Here is a 20,185-nt window from a genome sequence, read left to right as displayed (position 1 = left end):
TGATGGCAGTGGCATTACTGAGCAGGGCAGTGCAAACTGCAAAAAGCTGCTCAGGAATCTCTAATGTAACATGAATCAGCAAAACTTGTTGATTAGCCTCCAGACTTCCTGGATTCCATTCTAGCAGTCACCGTTTTACAGGTGGTCTAGGTCCTAATAATCCACTGTCAGAAGATTCATCAGAAATGCCATGTTGACAAGTCCTGGACAGATGCTTCCTGCACCTAGCAGGTGAGGTATCTTAGGTATGCCCAATAAAGAGGAGATCCTAGAGCAGACAGTGATGTCACTGAGCTTGGGATTTCCTGGGTATCCCCCATGTGATGGCTCTAGGAATATTTCCTAGTGGCTTGGCCTGCTTTTTGTGATCTCATTTTCAGGTCCTAATTAATAGCTCCTCCTCTCCAGTAAAGGAAATCTCCTGCTTGGGAGCCTCAGTAAGCTACAATTTCCTTCAAATATGGCTCTCTCTCTCTCTCCCTGAAAGCAGTCTGCTGCTGTTTTCATTTGCTTTGATTGTGTTGTAGTTAGCCTACTTTAAGCCACGTGTAGTTTATAGGATAAAACCTAATTTTCTTCTTGTTCTTTTTTCTTTCTGCAAGGGGCGATCGTGGTAGCCCCGGCTCGGACAGTCTCGGTCGTTGTGTCCTTGGGCAAGACACTTCACCTGTTGCCTACTGGTGGTGGTCAGAGGGCCCAGTGGCGCCAGTGTCCGGCTGCCTCGTCTCTGTCAGTGCGCCCCAGGGTGTCTGTGGCTACAATGTAGCTGCCATCACCAGTGTGTGAATGGATGCATGACTGGATGTGTAAAGCGCTTTGGGGTCCTTAGGGACGAGTAAAGCGCTATACAAATACAGGCCATTTAGCCTACCTTTTCTTTTTTTTTTTTTTTTCAAATTTTGCCTTATCTCGAATTATCATTAATTAATTTTCTCAGTGAAATTGTTACTGTGTGGCTTTCCCTTCGTTGTTACATCTTTAAAGAGCTGGACAATGTGGAAAAGATGAAAGCAGTTAAACATTTGCATTAGTAAATAACTAAAACAGCCTCACGCATTTTACTACAAGAAGGGAAATGGTAATCGCTGAAAAGTTATGTGGGACTTTTCCGTGAGTCACGTGACCACCCGTTCATTCGCTCTTCTCCTCCTGCCTTCACTGCGTGTTGATAGCGGAGGCAGGTCAGGTCAGTAGTCTTAAGGAATCCCCTTTAGTGACACAGTGGAGAACTGCGCGCTGTGACTGTCCGGGAGAAATTGGAATCAACTAGACTCGCTACGAAGACGATGTGGACTCTGGCTCTGTGGATTATTCGTAAGTAGATTAATATAACATTTCATTGGACAACTAAAGCCAAATAGTCTGCAGCTCTCACATTGTTACCTTCAGTCTGTCAGCAACTGCAGTCAAGTGAAGTGAGCCCTCATCGCAGGGAATTTGCATCAATGTGATGCGTTTGTTATTTTTTTTTTTTATCACCTTTATCAACTTAATCACCACTAAACAGTAGTCTGTTTACTCAGTGAGTCAAAGGAAAGTATTCTTAGATGCAACACCTGAGCATATTCATTTGTATTTTATTATATAAATTTATTATTATTATTATTATTATTACATTTATTTATTTATTTTCTTTTTTCTTTGGGGGGGGGGGGGGGGGGGGGGGGCATGTAGTTGCCGTAAAACACGTGATATTTTTTGCCAGCTCTGACGGAGCAGGCAACCCTTACGCACTGCGCAAAGCGGAAGCTTTGACTGGACAGCAGCGGGAAATACCACGAAAATAGCTTTGAGGCAACACTATCTGTTTTTTTCTTTTCACTGTAGGACTTGCATTGCGTGAGAGGTGTGGCTCCCTGCAATACCAGATTTACTGATTAGAGTGTGCATCTCATCGCAGGGATTACAGGGATAGAAAAAAGTTTTACGGTCTTTTTGGGCTCTCACAATTGATCCACTGTCTCAGATGACCACACGAATACCACAAGCCATTATGACAGAACCACTAACATTAATCCAATAATGTTAGTGGTTCTGTCATAAATTAACCCCCCCCCCAAAAAAACATGTAGCTTGTGGTCTTCTCCTGTTGGGCACAGAGAGAAAACATATGGCCTGGTCATGATAACGTAAAGAAGTCAAGTTTCCAGAAGTGACGGTGCATAAAGTCATGCTCAAATAAAGATCACTACATCTGGTCTTCTTGTCTTTTCTCCCCAGCTTACCTCAGTCTTTGCTGTGCACAGCACCTTGCGTGCAATGCCACTCAGCTTCCTCAGGGGACTTTTTACAGCGTCTCAAAGATGAAGGCAACTGAGTGTCCCTACTCCTGGATGAACAGCACTGTAAGTTCAACAGCTGCTCTGCCAGCAAACCTCTGCTTCTATGTTAAAAAATCGAAGCATGAAAAGCACAGGTGCAAATAATAATATTAAAACAAATTGTGTGATTGGTCTTTGGCCAAAAGCTACACCTGTGTTTGACATGCAAAACACAGGTGTAGCTTACAAACACAGGTGTGCAAACACAGGTGTGCTTATAATTTAGAAACACAGGAGTTTCTAAATTATAAGCACCTCATGAGCTTGATTTATTGTCGACACTGTCATTATTATTGAAACCTTTAGACTGACTTTGTACAGGTGGTGATTTTGCCATGCATTTCCCTTCAGGGGCACGTGCTGGCAAACCAGAAGGACAAAATGGGTGACCTGGTGTTTAACAGCAGTATTGGGACTCTTTTTACCCGCACATGCTTCTCACAGCTCAACTACACTCGGGACTGCGTCTCTGAGGTGTCACACTGCTGACATTTGACCTGCTTACTGAGTAACACATGAACAATTTAAAGCAGAGATACTGTATAAACCATATTGGTTATGTGCGACTAGAAGATTACAAGTTAAAGTTCTTCAATTATCCATTTATCGACATTAACTTAAAAACATAGTCATTCTCATGAGCTCAGTACACGTATGAGACTTACCCAATTTCTCTTTCTATTTTTGTACTTAGGGGATACAACAAACGGCTTATTGCTTCAGTGAGTATTTGTCTCCTTAACATTTAAAGATTATTTGATGTTTTTATCCATTGATACAAATGTAGATATTGTTTTTCATTTTTACAGTTGACTGCATAATTCAGGCGCCTCTGGAGGAAAAAGGTAGGGAACAGCAAAGTAGAAAACTATATTGTAGTTAAGATTTGTATTAAAAATGAGTTTCATGTTAAAACAGGTATGAAAGTTTTTCTCTTTTATTAAAAAATGAGATGAGGATCTGAAACAACCACTGATAAATGACTGCAGGAAGTGTAGGGTGTGACTTTAGATGGTGTTGTTGTTTTTTATTACATCACCTTTCTCCACTTCCTGTTGATGAATGAGTCACCTAAGAGTGTCTTGCCTCACTTCTCATTCATAAATAAGTAACTATTGTGTAGTAATGTAACATTTAAAACTCACTTTCCCAGTTCAAGAATGTTGTTTGAATTCTCCTATAGCTGTGTATTCGTCACCCTGCCTTTGTTAAAACTAATCGCTTTCCATAGAGTCTATAGAAAGTTCATAATTACAACACACGAGACAGCAACAGACTCCCAGCCTGACTTTCTCAGTTATTAATTTGTAAATGACTTGTAAAACAAATCTATGGACTGTAAGACATTGCTCGCTGATTTCACAGTGAGCTAAGTGAGTTAGGATTTGTCCCTTGTAAAGGGAAATTTAGAACCTATGTGGTTAGTCTCTGAGAGGTGTGAATTTAGGTGATGACAGTTAAAGACCAGTTGAATTGTCTTGAGGTTTCAGTAGAAAGAGCTTTTGTCTTTAGCAAACTAAATAAAAAAGCGACAATTCGGGACAGATAAAAGACAAGGAGTGTCGAAAAATGTCTATTACTAAACTTTCCACCTTTCAAAGACGCCAATTTAGGAGGGATACAGGACTGTCTTATAGATTTTGATTAGAATCATGTATAATGGAGATTTCAGCAGATGAACCGTTAAACTCTTTGCTCTTGCAGGGATTTCTCGACAGTACTGGAGCAATATTGCCAGCGTGTCGTTCTTGGTGCTGGTGTTGCTGCTGGGACTTTTGAGGTATTTTAAATATAAATATTTAGACTTATAACCAGGCTTCGTTCATTTCTGTTCACTTTTGCACACACTTTAACCTCATGCTCATCTTGCATATTATGTATAAAAATCTGTTATTGCTCTGTTACAGTTGTGTCCTGAGGAGGAACCGGTAAAAATGTGAAGGCCCAGCACATCTAGAAAGCATCGGAAATTCATTTGTCTGCCCGTTAAGTAATTAAAATTCTGGTTCTTTTTATTCATCGTCAACACCGGCTGATGATACATCCTTTATTCTTTATCACGAATGCCTTCAAACATATATGCTCAAAACAGTTTTTAAGCTTTTTACAGTACTGCCTCTACATTTTGAGTAGCAGTGTTCCTATATTACAGAAATATACCTGCTTTGCCCCACTTTCATGTTGGAGTTGAAATTATCCTCCGCTAAGTAAGGTAACATAATCTCTAATATTGAATTCTATAAACATGCCACCGCTTGCCAGGTTCTGGGAAAATATGATTGTATATTTCCTCTTTCATGTGTCATTTACTCATTTTTTTTGTTTTGAGTTCAATCATTTCAGGAGAATCAGTGTATTGATGTGATTTGAGGAAGCATGTATTGTCTACTGTATTGCATATTATGAGGTGTATAGTTTGATTAGTTTAGGTGTAGTGTGACAGAACTTCAGCTACAGTATGTCTTCCTCCTATAAGCTTCTCTTTATAACTTTCTTTTTCTTTTGTAATCAGGCTAAAACCAAAAGCTTCCACTTTGGAAACTAGCCCTCAATGTAGCCACCCAGCTCTGATGATGATGATAGCGAAAGGATTTGCCAAACTAAAAATGCAAAGCAATGGCGTCCATTTTTAATCAATTATTAATGAATTAGCAACCCAATTAGCCTGTTCTCAGTAGGTGGACAAATGTTCAGATTTTCTTGTGAAATATCAGCATCACCGAGAATACCAATAAGGTAATGATAAATATTGATAGCTGATTTTTAAAATCAGAACTATATCCATCCCTCTCTGTGATAGGTTATATATCAGTGGTAAATTTGGCTTGCAAACAAGCACAATTAGTGTTTAATTAGTTTCAGCCTTTATAATCACTGCACAGTCACCAGTGTCATGTCATTAACTGGTTCAGTGTGGAATATTCCTGAGGTTGTGGAAACCTCAAACCAAAACCCAGCAGCAACATAGCTTAACCAGGTCTTGCCACAAAACCAGCGTTTCTTTTCAAGGTCAAGCTGTGAAAGTGTTTATCCCGTACTTCTTACTGTCTGTAACCCCTTTAATATAGATTGTAATCTTTTTGCTAAGCTTGTAGAGAAAATCATTTTTCCTTAAATGTCTTTATTAAAGCTAAAAATATATTTTTTGCATATAAGAAGGCAGATATATGTCCATGTCAATGTTTAAATGCCAGATTATTTTACTGTATATATTTAAAATATACTATTATGAAATGTCTATATAGATATGAATTAAGATACTTACTATTAAAATACCAAATTCATTCCATTAATATTCTAAGCACAGGCATTTAACACACAGCTACAAACAAACAAGGTGTGTTTGGATGTGTGTGTGGAAATGCAGAGTTGGTACGTTTTTGGAGGATCTTTTATATACATATAATTTGTACCTGGTGTACAGTACTAGATTTTATTAAAGAATATGGTCTTGAGGCATTTTTATACTGCATGACATAATGAAAATCTTCTAACCCAGCTTCATGGAAGTTGTATTTCCATTTAACTTCACTGTATCTGAAGACTGCTCTGCCACTGTATTTTATTATTGGAACATTAAAAGTTTATATTTAGAGAAACCTGAGAGTGCTCATTTTGATTTTTGTCCTTCTTTGCTCTGTCCTATAAGTTTTCCTAGCCAATGAAAAAACTGGAAAGTTGTGGTGCTTTGTTCCCTGCACGTTCCCTTCAGTAGTACTGGATGAAAACTTATGATAGAATAGATTAAAATAGCCCTTTGTTTTCACTGTACATGTACAATGAAATTATGGAAGTGTGTTATAGAGATCTTACTGTCTATGACAGGAATGCAAACAGCTAACAAATGGCCATTATAATTTGTAATACATTGAGAATACGGGACAGATAAACAATACACGTCTTCCACTTAATGGCCAGTTAATATTGTGCTGAACACAGGCCAAAAGATTCAATAAGCCACATCAGTGTCTACTGTCTGTCTACTGTTTACGTTCATAGCCAAGTGGCTAACGAACGTAAACAGAAGTTTTCACTATCCTAATGTTATCTTGTTTCAGGATACATGTCATAATAGCTGAAATGTCACATCTGCTTACTTGTATCTTTTGCTCGTTTCTCCTCCTCTTTTCTCTTTTTTCTAAACTGAGCACCTGATGGATTTGAACTTTTCTTGTCCATCTTCCATTGGTGTTAATTTTGCACTCAATATCAGCATCCATCCCCCAACCAGAGAATCATCACAACATAACCTATTAGTCCTACACCTTAGTGCACAGATTCAGTTTGTATAGGATTGTTTCCCCCTAATATTTCACACAATCCAGGAAAAAATAATTAACTTAATGGGCTTGGATTGATAACATTGTGAATGAAATGTGCTCTGTTTTGAAGCAGCTCGCTCTCCTCTCCTTTTGGTTGTGTGTGAGACTTCAGGACAGCACAGCAGCTCAGCAGCAAGCAGGCGCACAGAGGGCTCTCTGGCTCACTTTTTGTGTATATGTGTGTTATAGAATTTAGAAAACAGGTCGGTGCACATTATAAGTCTGTATCACAAGGTCTTGTGTTTTTGTGTTTGGTTTATTTTTATTTTGCTTTATTTTGCGAGCTGGTTATTAGATGCCGTTAGAGCCAGCCAGAGAATCTCTCCTCCCTGTGCGGCAAGCAGCAGGCGCACCTCGCAGGGAGGGTGCACTTACTCCCCGCAAAGTGGAAAAAAGTAAAAAACAAAACAAAAAGTGTTTATCAGTTTCATTTGTGTCTGTATTAGATGGCATATCCTTTGACGTTTAAAAAAAACCCAAAACGTGCATGCATACTCAGTAATTCGCGTCAAAGTGAGTTCTATCCAGCCGACCTGGTCCACCACCCCCTCTCCCACCACGAGGAGTTGCGCTTTCATTTTCACAGGAGAAGGAGAAGCACTTCTTCACTGACCGGGCAGAGCACTTGGATACATTAGAGGCTAAACCAGCATATTAAATCGGATTTGGGGAAAGGACTTGCGAGTATCACCGCAAGAATGAGGCACAGCGAAGTTTATCTGCTTGTCACTGGTAAGTAGATTAATATATTGCCTAACAGCGAAACGGTCCAGGGTTCCAATCCTCCATCTGGCCGGGACCTTTCTTTGTGGAGTCCGCATGTTTTTCTGTGTTATTAGAGACTCTCTAGGTACAATATAAAGCGACTGTTGTTGCCATTTTTGGTGCTATATAAATAAAATTGCATTAGAATAGAATAGAATAGAATAGAATTCAACTTTATTGTCATTGCACATGCACAGGTACAGGGCAACGAAATGCAGTTTGCATCCATCCAGAAGTGCTTTAGTGATATAGATATATTACAATATATATTAGCAATAATATAGATATTCGAGTATATTACAGAAACGGGTCTATTATGGTATGTTATAATGTACACGGTATGAAGTATGTTGTGAATATTCTATAACTATAAGTATGTACAGGCTGTAGTGAGTACAAGCTATGTACAGGCTATGAACAGGATATAAATATGAAAAACTATACAGAATATGAAATAAATAACTTTACAGAATCTGAGATATACAGCTATACAGAAATGGGAACCAGAAACGGCTCTAACCAATCTGGCGCCCTAGGCAAGATTTTAGGTGGCGCCCCCCTACATCAGCAGTGTAGTGTAATGTTGTAACAAATAATATTTCTATTAAATAAGCTTTACTTTGCATTTTAATTAACGTGGGATTATTTTTTGTATTTAGAAATAATAGTACCAACTTCTTCTTCTTTTTTTTTTTTTTTCAACATTTGTGGCACTGGCACCCCCTGATGGACGGCGCCCTTAGCATTGGCCTATACGGCCTATGCCAGGGGCCGGCCCTGATGGGAACTATGCAAGTTGTAAACAGTTGTAGGATTAAAGATTATCGAATGTACAGAATGGTTATTTACACAGAGCTATACAGTAGTGCAGTTAAGATAAGTGAGGGTGTAGATAGTTTCTACAGAGGCTATATAAAGTGCTGGTGGTTGTGAGTGGTGGTTCAGTCCATGTTATTATTGTGTTTGAGGGTACAGTTGTCCATTGTGGGTGTGTGTATGTTCAGTCCATGAGTTTAACGTGGGTCAGATGTCAGGAGGCAGAGTTCAGGAGTCTGACAGCTGTGGGGAAGAAGCTGTTCCGGTACCTGGTGGTCTTAGTCCGGAGGCTCCTGTGGCGCCTCCCAGAGGGCAGGAATCCCAAATTAATTAATTAATCCCAAAAGCAGTGTCAGTGGGAGAAACGTTTTGTCACAATGACGAGTCACACAGTGGTTTTCTGTGTTAGTCCTGGGACCTGCTAATGATGTGTTCAGGCTGTGTCTGCCCCAGCTGGGATAGGTTCCAGAGCAGGGGTAGGCAACTCCAGGCCTCGAGTGCCGGTGTCCTGCAGGTTTTAGATCCCACCCTGGGTTAACACACCTGAATCAAATGATTAGTTCATTACCAGACCTCTGGAGAACTTCAAGAAATGCTGAGGAGTCATTTAGCACTTTAAATCAGCTGTGATGGATCATGGACACATCTAAAACCTCCAGGACACCGGCACTCTAGGCCTGGAGTTGCCTACCCCTGCTCCAGAGGATGGATGGTAAACTGCAGAAATGTGTGATGTGCTTATCTGATGTTTGTTATTGTTAAGTACTGTGGACAAAGGTTGAACAGGAACTGACTTGAAGTTTCAGTGGGTGAAGTTTCAGTGACCTGAAGTTTCAGTGGCTGGCGAAGGACATGATGCCAGTCTGTGCTGTTACCTGGAATAAGAGCTTTTGTCCTAGCTCAGGGGTGTCGGACTCCAGGCCTCGAGGCCTGGAGTCCGACACATGTGTTCAACACATAGCTGGATAAAAGACCACCCCTGCACAGAAACGAGCCATCACTTCCCCAAGCACCACCTTACAGATATGATGCTATCCAAAGTTATGTAACTGAGTTTCTTAGTCTTAGTCCAAGTGTTCTCCACCCATCCACCCCCAGCAAGAAAATTAACAACAGACTAAACAATTTTAACTCACAGGAATATAAAAAAGTTTTTTGACCATTAGTGAATCAAGAAAAATTAAGAAGATTAAGAAATATATTTTATTTAACTAAATTGGAGATAATTTATTTGAATTTCAGGATCGGGACAACGCCTCGTACACTTTCCCAAAAGCCTCAGTTAATCTTTATGCCATCTGCCATTATATTCTAGAAATGCTGTCAAATCGAAATGATGTCTTCCTAGCTCATGAAATGCTATAAAAATTTTCCCTGATGTGTATTTTTGATAAATTATTCCCAGCAGATGATTTTTTTAAGTTTGGTTGGCCCTTTGGGCTTCTCCATCATTCTTGTCCAAGAACTGTGATGATCAGCTGTAGGTAACATTGTTCTGTCACACAGGTGTGTGGGTGTGGAGGCATGCACACAGTTGTGTTTTTTCAAGGTATAACATTGCAGTGATGAGTGTTCCCATCTGCTTGTCTTTTCTTAGCAGCTGCATTGGTGGTGCTTTGCTGTGGATGGGACATCAGTTGCAGTGTTACTGAAGATGCTTATGGGACCCTTTACACTGTTCCAGATTTCCAGGCAACCAGATGTATCTACTCCTGGATGAATAGTACTGTAGGTTCAACATGCCAGAGTTTCTTTACCACTTTCACTTGTGCTACTGGGATTCTACCTCTGTTAAAAAGCCATAACATAAAACATGCAGGTGTTGGTCATTACAGACACAATAGGAAAAGAAAAGAAGCAACTAATGTTATTATTAATATTTAATCAGTGTTGTGATTTTGTCATATGTTGCTTTCAGGGTCATGTGCTGGTGAATAATAACGAGACGGTGACTGGCCTGGTGACGAACAGCAGTATCAGGACTCTTCTCACCCGTGCATGTTTGAAGCAGGTCAACTACAGCCGTGACTGCGTCTCTGAGGTGTTACACTTTCAGCATTTGTACTGCATGCTGAGAAACACATGGAAGAATTTAATGCAGACGTGGCATTTTAATACAATTTCTGAAACTAAAAGCTATGAATTTAATTTATGAATCTAATTTTATTTAATTCTAGACAACTAAAAGCTTACTCAATTTCTCTTTCTGTTTTTCTGCTTAGGGGATACAACACACAACCAGTTGTTTCAGTGAGTATCTCTCTACCTGATTTTCTAGACATATAAATGTTTATTACCATTGATATAAAATGTTTTCTAACGCAAGAATATCTTGTGTTTACAGCAGGCTGCAGTGGAACTACTAACCCTCAGAAAAGTGAAGGTAAAACCACTACTTGTATGAAATTAGATTGCAGTTAGGTTTCGAGTTGTATCTTTAAACAGGTGTGAAAAGTTTACAAGAGATCCATCCATCCTCTTCCACTTATTCAATTCAGGGTCAGAAGTTGGCTGACAGCTTTTCACACTCATGTTCAGACCCATATGAGATAAAAACCGCTTTTAATGAAATTTCACACCTTCCTGCACATTCAGAGTCCCTGTTATTGTATGGTTATGCACAGTGTCCCCATGAGTCTCTGGCTCTCTTTTCATTCATAACTATCTGTTTAAAAGGTTAAAACATACTCACCAAGGTGACTAATTTCAGCTCAGCATTATGTGTTCTACATCCTGTCTTTGTTAGCATAAACTCTTGTCTCTAGTTACAGTGCAGTTTATAGTATCAACATCTGGGACTCTCTGCCAGATCAGCTCAGCTATTCATGTGTAAATAAACATAAAGGTGTAAATTAACAGTGTATGATTTCACTTTTAGTAAACCTGCCTCCTGGATATTGTTTATTGCCACTACTCTTAACGTGTGACGTGTGTCAGTGGTAAAATGAGTGTCAGTGAAACAAGAAGCAGATAGGTGGATTCAGGTGACAGCATGTCACAACAGGTTGAAGGTGTCTGACATTTAAACAGAAAGAAATCTGACATTTTAGTTTAGGTGTATGATCTTATAAAGATGAAGGATGGTAGAAAACTGTGTGTTAAGAACATGCAGCACCTTGAGGGAAATCTTCACCATCTTAAGATATCAAATACATAAAATTACCCTTTTTGTTTAGAGGTAGATGAAAAGTTTGGCTAGGAGGTATCAATCAGTTCACAATAGTGAATATGTGTATTTCCTAAAATGTTACAAGGCTAATTTGAGTGAAAAACACGATTTACTTTAGATTTAAATGATGCATGAATTGCACATCTTGGATCTTAGGGAAAGCAATTAACTGTCAAATTTATGTTAAATTAACATAAAATTAATAACAAACTCATTTTCTTTGCTTTTGCAGGTACACCTTCTCACTGCTGGAATACATTTATCACGGTCTTTATCATGGTTTTACAACTTCAGTGTTTGTCTGCAACCAGCTAGAAGATGGTTCCTCCAGTTTACCAGCTTTAACCCACATGGCAGCACGATCTGAAATCCCTGTCTTGCTGTTGTTCATACATCATTTGTTCCAGAAGAGAGTTTTATATAAAAAAAAAAAGGAATTTTTTTTTTTTGTTTGTTTCCCCTCAACATTTCAAAGCTAGGAGATCACAAATTGATTGGTCAGTTCCCACAGTATAGGGTTCACTTGGAAGAATTGAAGACGATTGATTAAGATATAGAAATTAATGTTTTTGGCGATTAGATGATCCATCAGGGCAGAACAGAATCCCAGCGGGATAGGATTTAGGTCAGGACCCCCCGGAGTCCAGACGCTGGTGGTGGTTAAGAGGAAGACTGGGGCTTGCATCAGCTCAGCTCAGCTGAGGTGGAAATGACGAGGGTGGGTGTTAGATTTGTATTGTTCATTGTCATTTATGCTTAGAAGTATATAATCATTTGTAGATTGAAAGAATGTCTCATCCTAGGAGGTCTGTAACAATTCTGTGTAGCATGAAGAGGGGGGTGCTTTCACTCCTCTACAGAGTGTTCTGGCATAGATCACACACCTCCTAGGAGAGGTCGTATCTTCTCTTGCTGATATATGGTATAGCAAACACACGTATATCTGTTTGAGTGTAAGAGCCTTTTGTTTAGAGGGACCGCTAGACTCCTGGCACCAGCTTTGGGGAGCCTTCATGGGGTCACACTCTGACCCCACACATACTTGCACAACGCACAGGCAAGGTACTCTTTGTGTGTGTATGAAACATCATATGTTAATGAACCTATGCATATTCATGTAACCACAATAAAACGAGTGCTATGGGGAACCTGGCTGAGAGTCTGACGGAGGTCAAGTGGGTGGAACGACACTTGGCTCCAGGCAGGTCTCCCTCATGCATGAGTAACACAAAGAACTTTGCCTACTAGTGTCTTACTTTTTGCTGTGTAGTAAATTGTCTTGAACGTTCCAGCGAATAGGTTTATGCTATGAACCTATCAGCGGGTTGCACGAAAAAGAGTCTGAAAGGGAGAATGACAGAGAGCACAGATTGAAACCATCTGAAGCAGAGGTTGAGGTTGACTAGAGTAATAATATCAGTATTGAACATTATGTTTTATACAGAAAAACAGAACACCCAGGAAAGTAGGCATATGAGAGATTACTGACCGTGCTTATTGAACTTAGACATAAGTGTCATTATGATGATGCAGGAAGAACACCAACACGGGGCTATTAGACCAACCATGAACAAAAATGGCATTTTCCATAAAACCTGCAAGACCCTGTTTTTGACAAGGGCCTACTATATGGTGCAGCCTAAAGGCAGAGTTGGGTTGCCGAGGCCAGAATGATTATCGGCCTTCTGCTCACAGGGTGGTGGGTGTTGGAGGACAACTGCTGATCCCAGTTAAAGCAATCAACATGTAAAGAGTACCTGACTTGTGGCATAACTGGCTCTGGCCTTGGAATGTATGTTTTATCCATGTTGCAAGTGGTACACTGGACTGTTTTGTCCTTCATTCTTTTATGATTGTACTAATAAAATATATTTTACAATTATTTTGGTTGTCATCTTTTGCCTACAGCTGAGATGGTTGCTCATACCTAGAATCTGTATAGTAAACAAGCAGAAACAAAAAAACAAAACAACATTAGGGGACGTTCAAGTTCATATGCATGTGAAGGCAGACAGCCCCATGAGAGTCTAGTTTAAGAGGCATTCTCAAAGACACATCACACATTATCACATGGCAGCTTCAGGAAATGATAAACACTGCTGAATAAAAATACATGAACTCACTGAGTGATTATTTGAGATCAGTTCATTTTTTGGCAACTTTTCAAATGGAAGCGCTGCAATTTCAGATCCATTTCTATGTTATAAATGACCTCAGTCTAATTTTCAGTGAGGGTATGGTGTCATATGGTCATGCCACTGTACTCTTCCTCTTCATGTTCACATCAGTTCTCCAAAATGCTCCAATAACACTAAATTACCTTGTCAGCAGCATGTTACGGACAGCTCCCACGTCCTCGAACGTCAAAACAAATAAGCTGAAAAGGAAGTTTTGCAAAATTGCTCAAAACAACTGCATTAAATGTGTCACATTAAAATGACTTATGCTCCTGACTTCACAAAAAATACATGACAGTTGACTTCCCTGGAAAAAGCCTGGTGACTCAGCATTTAGCTCAGGTTGAGTTTATGTGTAGTTCGGAAGTAAAAGTAAGGACTGGCAGCATAACAATCAATACCTCTGAGAGTCTTAGACAAGCCCTTTGAAGTCAGTGGGTTTGCAAAAGGATTAGAATAATCAGTCTGTTAAAGTGACAGGTTTCAGACACGGGTCACTTTTTGGTGTACTCCATTTTTGGACATTTTATTATACCTAAAGGGAGCATGGCTCCAGATTCATTTTTAAATTAGACTTCAAACTTCAAGTCTTGCTGCATGAGCTGACCCCAAAATCATCCCTTTTGTATGTTGCTTGAGCTCGGGCTGCTGTGAGACCTGGTCTGCACTGGTGGGGACACTAAAAAGGTAGCTATGCAGGGACAGTGCTTCCAAAATGAATGAAACAGGCATGACAGAGGAAAAATAACTACACCCAACTTTCATCAAAATGGTCATTCTTTTTTTTTTTCAACCTATTCAGAATGAAAACATTGCAGTTAACTTTAAAGTTGCTAAGATGTTCAGTAAGATGACATGCAGCAGCAGCAGCTTACAACTGTAGGGAATTTATGACATGAAAGTTTGGCTGGAGCTCAACAAGGGAGCCAGATTACCCTTACCAGTGGAGAGCTGCGCCGCTGCATGATATTACCATTTTTTTTGACAAAGGGAAGCAATTAATCCTTTCTAAGTGAACAAATCACAAAAGTGCTTTTCCTGGGAAAAGCTCTCTGAGTTCCAGGGAACAGGATCGTCAGGGAGACGACACAAAGACATTGTGTCTGTTTCACTTCCCATTTTTATGAGGTATCTTAGAGGTTTTAGTTAAATTCTATTGTAATGGTGTCATGATCCAGGTGAGCACCTGGTGTTTTTCCACTGCCCTCCTGTGCTCTCCTGTGTCTGCCTTGTGGGCAGAGCCTTGATTCTTCACCTGTGCTGCCCACTTGATATCCATTGACGGCAATCAGCGAGGCTGTGCTTAAGACCTGCGCTGTCATCACTTCTCTGCCATTTTTTTTCTTCTTTCACTTCTGCTTATCATACCTTATGCTTTCTCACACTTCACATTGTGTTCTTGTTTCTGTTTGCTCATTTGTTTTTTTCCTTTCCATTTAGGCCCTGAGGGCCAGTCACTGCAGATTTCCCACTGTTGTCAAATGCTTTCCTGTAGGGGATTCTCTATGACATTGCTGGGTTTTGAATTGGGATTATGCAGATAAAACTGAATTAAAACAGGACTAAGCCACACTTACACTGATCTTAGATTTCAACAAGATATATAAACAAACTAAGAGTTATAACATGATATTGAGCCTGATTTAAGTTACTATAAACTCTTTGGTCCTTTACTGGTTCACAACTCTTTATTGAAAAGCCCAGTCATTAGTTAAAGCATACTGTACATGTGACAAAAAATGTTACGCATGAGCAGAAAGAAAGAAGCCATGACTCATGAGGGTAAAAAGATGTTACTCACAAAAACAGTCAAAGACATTCTTAAGAAATAATGGCTGCAACTTCCTTTCACATACTGTACATTTCTCCAAAAGACAACCATAATTTTAATAAGGAAAACAACTTGAGCGGCTGTTTAAATTGACACTAAACTGTAGGAAGGTTTTTCAGATTCACTTATGTTGGGTACATCTCTAGTGCAGTTTAGTTCCTTGAGTCTTTTTCTTCCTTTCTTCCTTATTGCCTCCTTTGTTGTGTTGTCTTCAAGGGTGTGTCTCCCCTCGGGTCCATGCAGGACTCCACACCCTGAACGGGAGAGAAAATATATTCCAATCACTTCTTCTAAATGCTCCACTTACAGTTACTGACTTTATGTCACTAGCATTTTTTTTAAAAGTGTTGCCATGACATCAGACAAGAAGCGAAGTTGCGTAAACAAACTGCATGAATGGTTCATATGACCTTTAGGTAAATTCCATTTTGATTGTCTTAAAAATAGAAGGAGGTTGTATAAGGGTGTGAAGTAAACACCTTTTTTTTTTGATTATGTGTTTGCAAACTGGAAGTTTGCTTCTTTTGAATCCTTTTGCCTTGGGAATTGATACTGTTATATAAAAATATAAGAGAAGCTTCCAGGACCTTGTTGAATCTATGCCATGAAGAATTAAGACAGAAAAAGGGGATCTATTAGGTTTATTAGCAAGATAAACCTAAACTGAATTTGATGTTAGCAAATCACAGCCAGCAATGATTTACTTTAGAGAGATAACTCCTGCTCCCTCTCACATACTGCATTGACATGTACTGTAGTACAGCCTTTCACAAAACAGCCACAACCATAGTGTATTTTTTTCTTTTTAAAAAAGAAAATTAAAGAATATATGTGTTTAAATATGTGTTTATTAGATGACCTGTGTAAGAAACACAATATTTTCTGAAATATCTGAAACTTTTTCTGAAATGGAACATTAATTGAAAATGGGCTGAATGTTATGTTTTTGAGAAATATGTAGGACTGCTTTCTTCCATTTGTGCAACATCTCTAAAATTAGAAATATCCTGTCTCAGAGTGACGCTGACAAACTAGTTCGTACATTTATTACTTCCAGGTTGGACTACTATAATTAACTAGAAAAATTTGCATTTCCTGCGAAAATGCAGTGTGGATGCTTAAAGCTGAAGCTGTATGCAAAAAGTAGCTGAAAAAGCTGAAAAGTTGCAGAAATTGTAAAAACTTTGCAGAAGCAAAAGAAGTTTGCTAAAATGGAATAACTTAGCAGAACTGCAATATCTTAGAGGAAATATAATACTTGGCAGAAATACAATAGCATAGCAGAATTTAGCAGAAATATTGTAACTTACCAGAAATATGATAACTTCTCAAAAATACAAGAATTTAGGAGAAATAGTATAAGATAACAGAAAGAATATATTTAGCCAAAAATACTTAAACATTACAGAAACACTATGATTTAGAAAAATAGTACAACAGAGCAGAAATATTGTGATTTACCAGAGACACTGTGATGAACTATGAATATTGTAATTTTAAATTAAGACTATGTTTTAGCACAAATATTATAATTTGGCAGAAATACTATAATTTAGCAGAAATAATATATTAAGCACAAATCCTATAAAAAGCAGAAATGGTATGATTAAGCATAAATACTACATTTAGCAGAAATACTATATTAAGCACAAATCTTATAAAAAGCAGAAATACTATATTAAGCACAAATCCTATAAAAGCAGAAATAGTATATTAAGCACAAATCTTATAAAATAGTAGAAATAGTGTGATTTAGCACAATAGTAATAAGTTAAACAGAAAAATTGGAAAAGCAAAATGGACAGCTGAAAAAATGCTGAACATGCTGAGGTTCCCTCAAATATACTTGTTAAATGACAAAAATCTGCAAAAAAATTTATGACAGCCACACAATTACAAATATGTACACATGAGGAAACACACATGCACAGAGAGACACACACACAAGATCCAATTCAGTCAACCAGTCTAAATATATTGAATTTGAATCTTACAATGGGATCATCCCATTAAAAGGCTTTCTCTCTCTCTCTCTGTCACACACACACACACACACACACACACACACACACACACACACACACACACACACACACACACACACACACAGGGAGAGAGGACTAAGTTTCTAGGTCAGCCTGGGAGCTGCTGAATTTGAATCCACCAATCAGAGAGGCTGTTTACGTTTTCCCGCCAAAACAGGTGCATCTTTTTACACACGCAGCACAGAGACATAGACCTGCTTCTTTCAGTTTATTTCACATAGTGAGGATTCCCCTCAAACAAATGACCATAATTTCCTAACCATAGGGGCTAGAGCGGTCATTCTTACACCGTTTTGTTCAGAAGAGATGGGGGAATCTTCAAGTGTTGACAATTTATCATTAAAATATGAATTTTTAGAGATATATGACATGGATGACTTGTTGACTTAGAAGCCACGAATTCCCCAATATGCAAATTTGAATACCTGGAGCCCACATACATGATTGGCTGGCTGGGAAGCTGTGCAGGCCCTGATTTGTGGATTTGAATTCCTCAGCCCTCAGATATGATTGGCTGGCTTAGAAGCCATGAAGGCCCCAATATGCAAATTTGAATGCCTCAGGACACATATATGATTGGCTGGAAAGCCGTGCAGGCCCTGATTTGAAAATTTGAATTTCTCAGTCCTCACAGAGGATTGGCTGCCTGGGGACCTGGCAGAAATATATAGAAATACTATGATTAAGCATAAATACTACATTTAGTAGAAATACTATGTTTTAGCACAAATACTATAAAAAGCAGAAATACTATAATTTAGCAGAAATACTATATTAAGCACAAATCCTATAAAAAGCAGAAATACTATATTAGGCACAAATCCTATAAAAAGCAGAAATACTATATTAGGCACAAATAGTATAAAAAGCAGAAATACTATAATTTAGCAGAAATACTATATTAGGCACAAATCTTATGAAAAGCAGAAATAGTATGATTTAGCAGAAATACTGTATTTAGCACAAGTACCGAAAAGTACCAGAAATACTATGATTTAGCAGAATAGTAATAACTTACAAAATTACAAATATGGAGGCATATTGAAACACAAATGCACAGAGGGACACACAAACACAGGCTCTAATCCAGTCAACCAGTCTAACTATATTCAATTTAAATCCTACAATGACATGCTGCCAAATAAGGGCAGGGTCCTCTCTCTCCCACTAAACACACACACACACACACACACACACACACACACACACACACACACAGAGGGAGAGAGCTGCCGAATTTAAATCCACCAATCAGAGTGGCTGTTTACGTTTTCCCGCCAAAACAGGTGCATCTTTTTACACACGCAGCAGCACAGAGAGGCACAGGATTATTGCAGCCTATTTCTCATAGTGAGGACTCCCCTCAAACAAATGACCATAATTTCCTAACCGTAGGGGCTAGAACGGTCATTCTTACACTGTTTTGTTCAGAAGAGATGGGGGAATCTTCCAGTGTTAACAATTTATCATTAAAATGTGAATTTTTAGAGATATATGACATGGATGACTTGTTGACTTAGAAGCCACGAATTCCCCAATATGCAAATATGAATGCCTGAGACCACATATATGATTGGCTGGCTGGGAAGCCGTGCAGGCCCTGATTTGTGGATTTGAATTCCTCAGCCCTCAGATATGATTGGCTGGCTTAGAAGCCATGAAGGCCCCAATATGCAAATTTGAATGCCTCAGGACACATATATGATTGGCTGGGAAGCCGTGCAGGCCCTGATTTGAAAATTTGAATTTCTCAGTCCTCACAGAGGATTGGCTGCCTGGGGACCTGGCAGAAATATATAGAAATACTATGATTAAGCATAAATACTATAATTAGTAGAAATACTATGTTTTAGCACAAATACTATAAAAAGCAGAAATACTATAATTTAGCAGAAATACTATATTAAGCACAAATCCTATAAAAAGCAGAAATAGGATGATTAAGCATAAACACTACATTTAGTAGAAATACTATGTTTGAGCAAAAATCCTATAAAAAGCAGAAATACTATATTAGGCACAAATCCCATAAAAAGCAGAAATAGTATGATTAAGCATAAATACTACATTTAGTAGAAATACTATGTTTTAGCACAAATAGTATAAAAAGCAGAAATATTGTAATTTAGCAGAAATACTATATTAGGCACAAATCTTATAAAATAGCAGAAATAGTATTATTTAGCACAATAGTAATAAGTTAAACAGAAAAATTGGAAAAGCAAAATGGACAGCTAAAAAAATGCTGAACATGCTGAGGGTCCCTCAAATATACTTGTTAAATGAAAAAATCAGCAAAAAAAATGCACAGGGAGAGAGAAGTAAGTTTCTAGGTCAGCCTGGGAGCTGCTGAATTTGAATCCACCAATCAGAGAGCCTGTGTACTTTTTCCCGCCAAAACATGTGCCTCTTTTTACACACGCAGCACAGAGAGGCACAGGATTATTGCAGCCTATTTCTCATAGTGAGGCCTCCCCTCAAACAAATGACCATAATTTCCTAACCATAGGGGCTAGAGCGGTCATTCTTACACCGTTTTGTTCAGAAGAGATGGGGGAATCTTCCAGTGTTTACAATTTATCATTAAAATATGAGTTATTAAAGATATTTGACTTGTAATGCACCATAACTGAGTAGAGCGAAGCAAAAACTGCCTTGACTTGCCCTCAAACAACGCTTTCTAACTCGAAATCTATTTGGAGTATCGATATCATTCTTTCACCGTAAGAGACAGCAGGA

General features: G+C 38.7%; 2 protein-coding genes across 2 annotated transcripts; both read left to right on the top strand.

Annotated features, from left to right (window-relative positions):
* Positions 1 to 892: 892 nt before the first annotated feature.
* On the top strand, positions 893 to 5,882 carry LOC146560779 (uncharacterized). The gene is made up of 7 exons (XM_085243148.1): positions 893 to 1,314; positions 2,221 to 2,345; positions 2,673 to 2,795; positions 3,016 to 3,043; positions 3,131 to 3,166; positions 4,026 to 4,101; positions 4,229 to 5,882. Exons 1-7 carry the CDS (start codon positions 1,287 to 1,289, stop codon positions 4,251 to 4,253), a joined length of 441 nt encoding a protein of 146 aa, XP_085099274.1. The 5' UTR covers positions 893 to 1,286; the 3' UTR covers positions 4,254 to 5,882.
* A 1,376-nt stretch (positions 5,883 to 7,258) lies between these two features.
* On the top strand, positions 7,259 to 12,336 carry LOC146560778 (uncharacterized). Its single transcript, XM_085243245.1, has 6 exons — positions 7,259 to 7,375; positions 9,822 to 9,952; positions 10,143 to 10,265; positions 10,447 to 10,474; positions 10,569 to 10,607; positions 11,626 to 12,336. The coding sequence occupies exons 1-6, from the start codon at positions 7,342 to 7,344 to the stop codon at positions 11,706 to 11,708; spliced, it is 438 nt and encodes a 145-aa protein (XP_085099371.1). The 5' UTR covers positions 7,259 to 7,341; the 3' UTR covers positions 11,709 to 12,336.
* The last annotated feature ends 7,849 nt before the right edge of the window (positions 12,337 to 20,185 follow it).

Source organism: Mchenga conophoros, linkage group LG13, assembly GCF_057382185.1.
Source record: "Mchenga conophoros isolate Kocher_MC1m ecotype Shallow Benthic linkage group LG13, M_conophoros_male_GT1.1, whole genome shotgun sequence".
Lineage (NCBI taxonomy): Eukaryota > Metazoa > Chordata > Actinopteri > Cichliformes > Cichlidae > Mchenga > Mchenga conophoros.
Note: the sequence above shows the minus strand (reverse complement) of the source record. Positions and strands in the feature narration are given on the sequence as shown.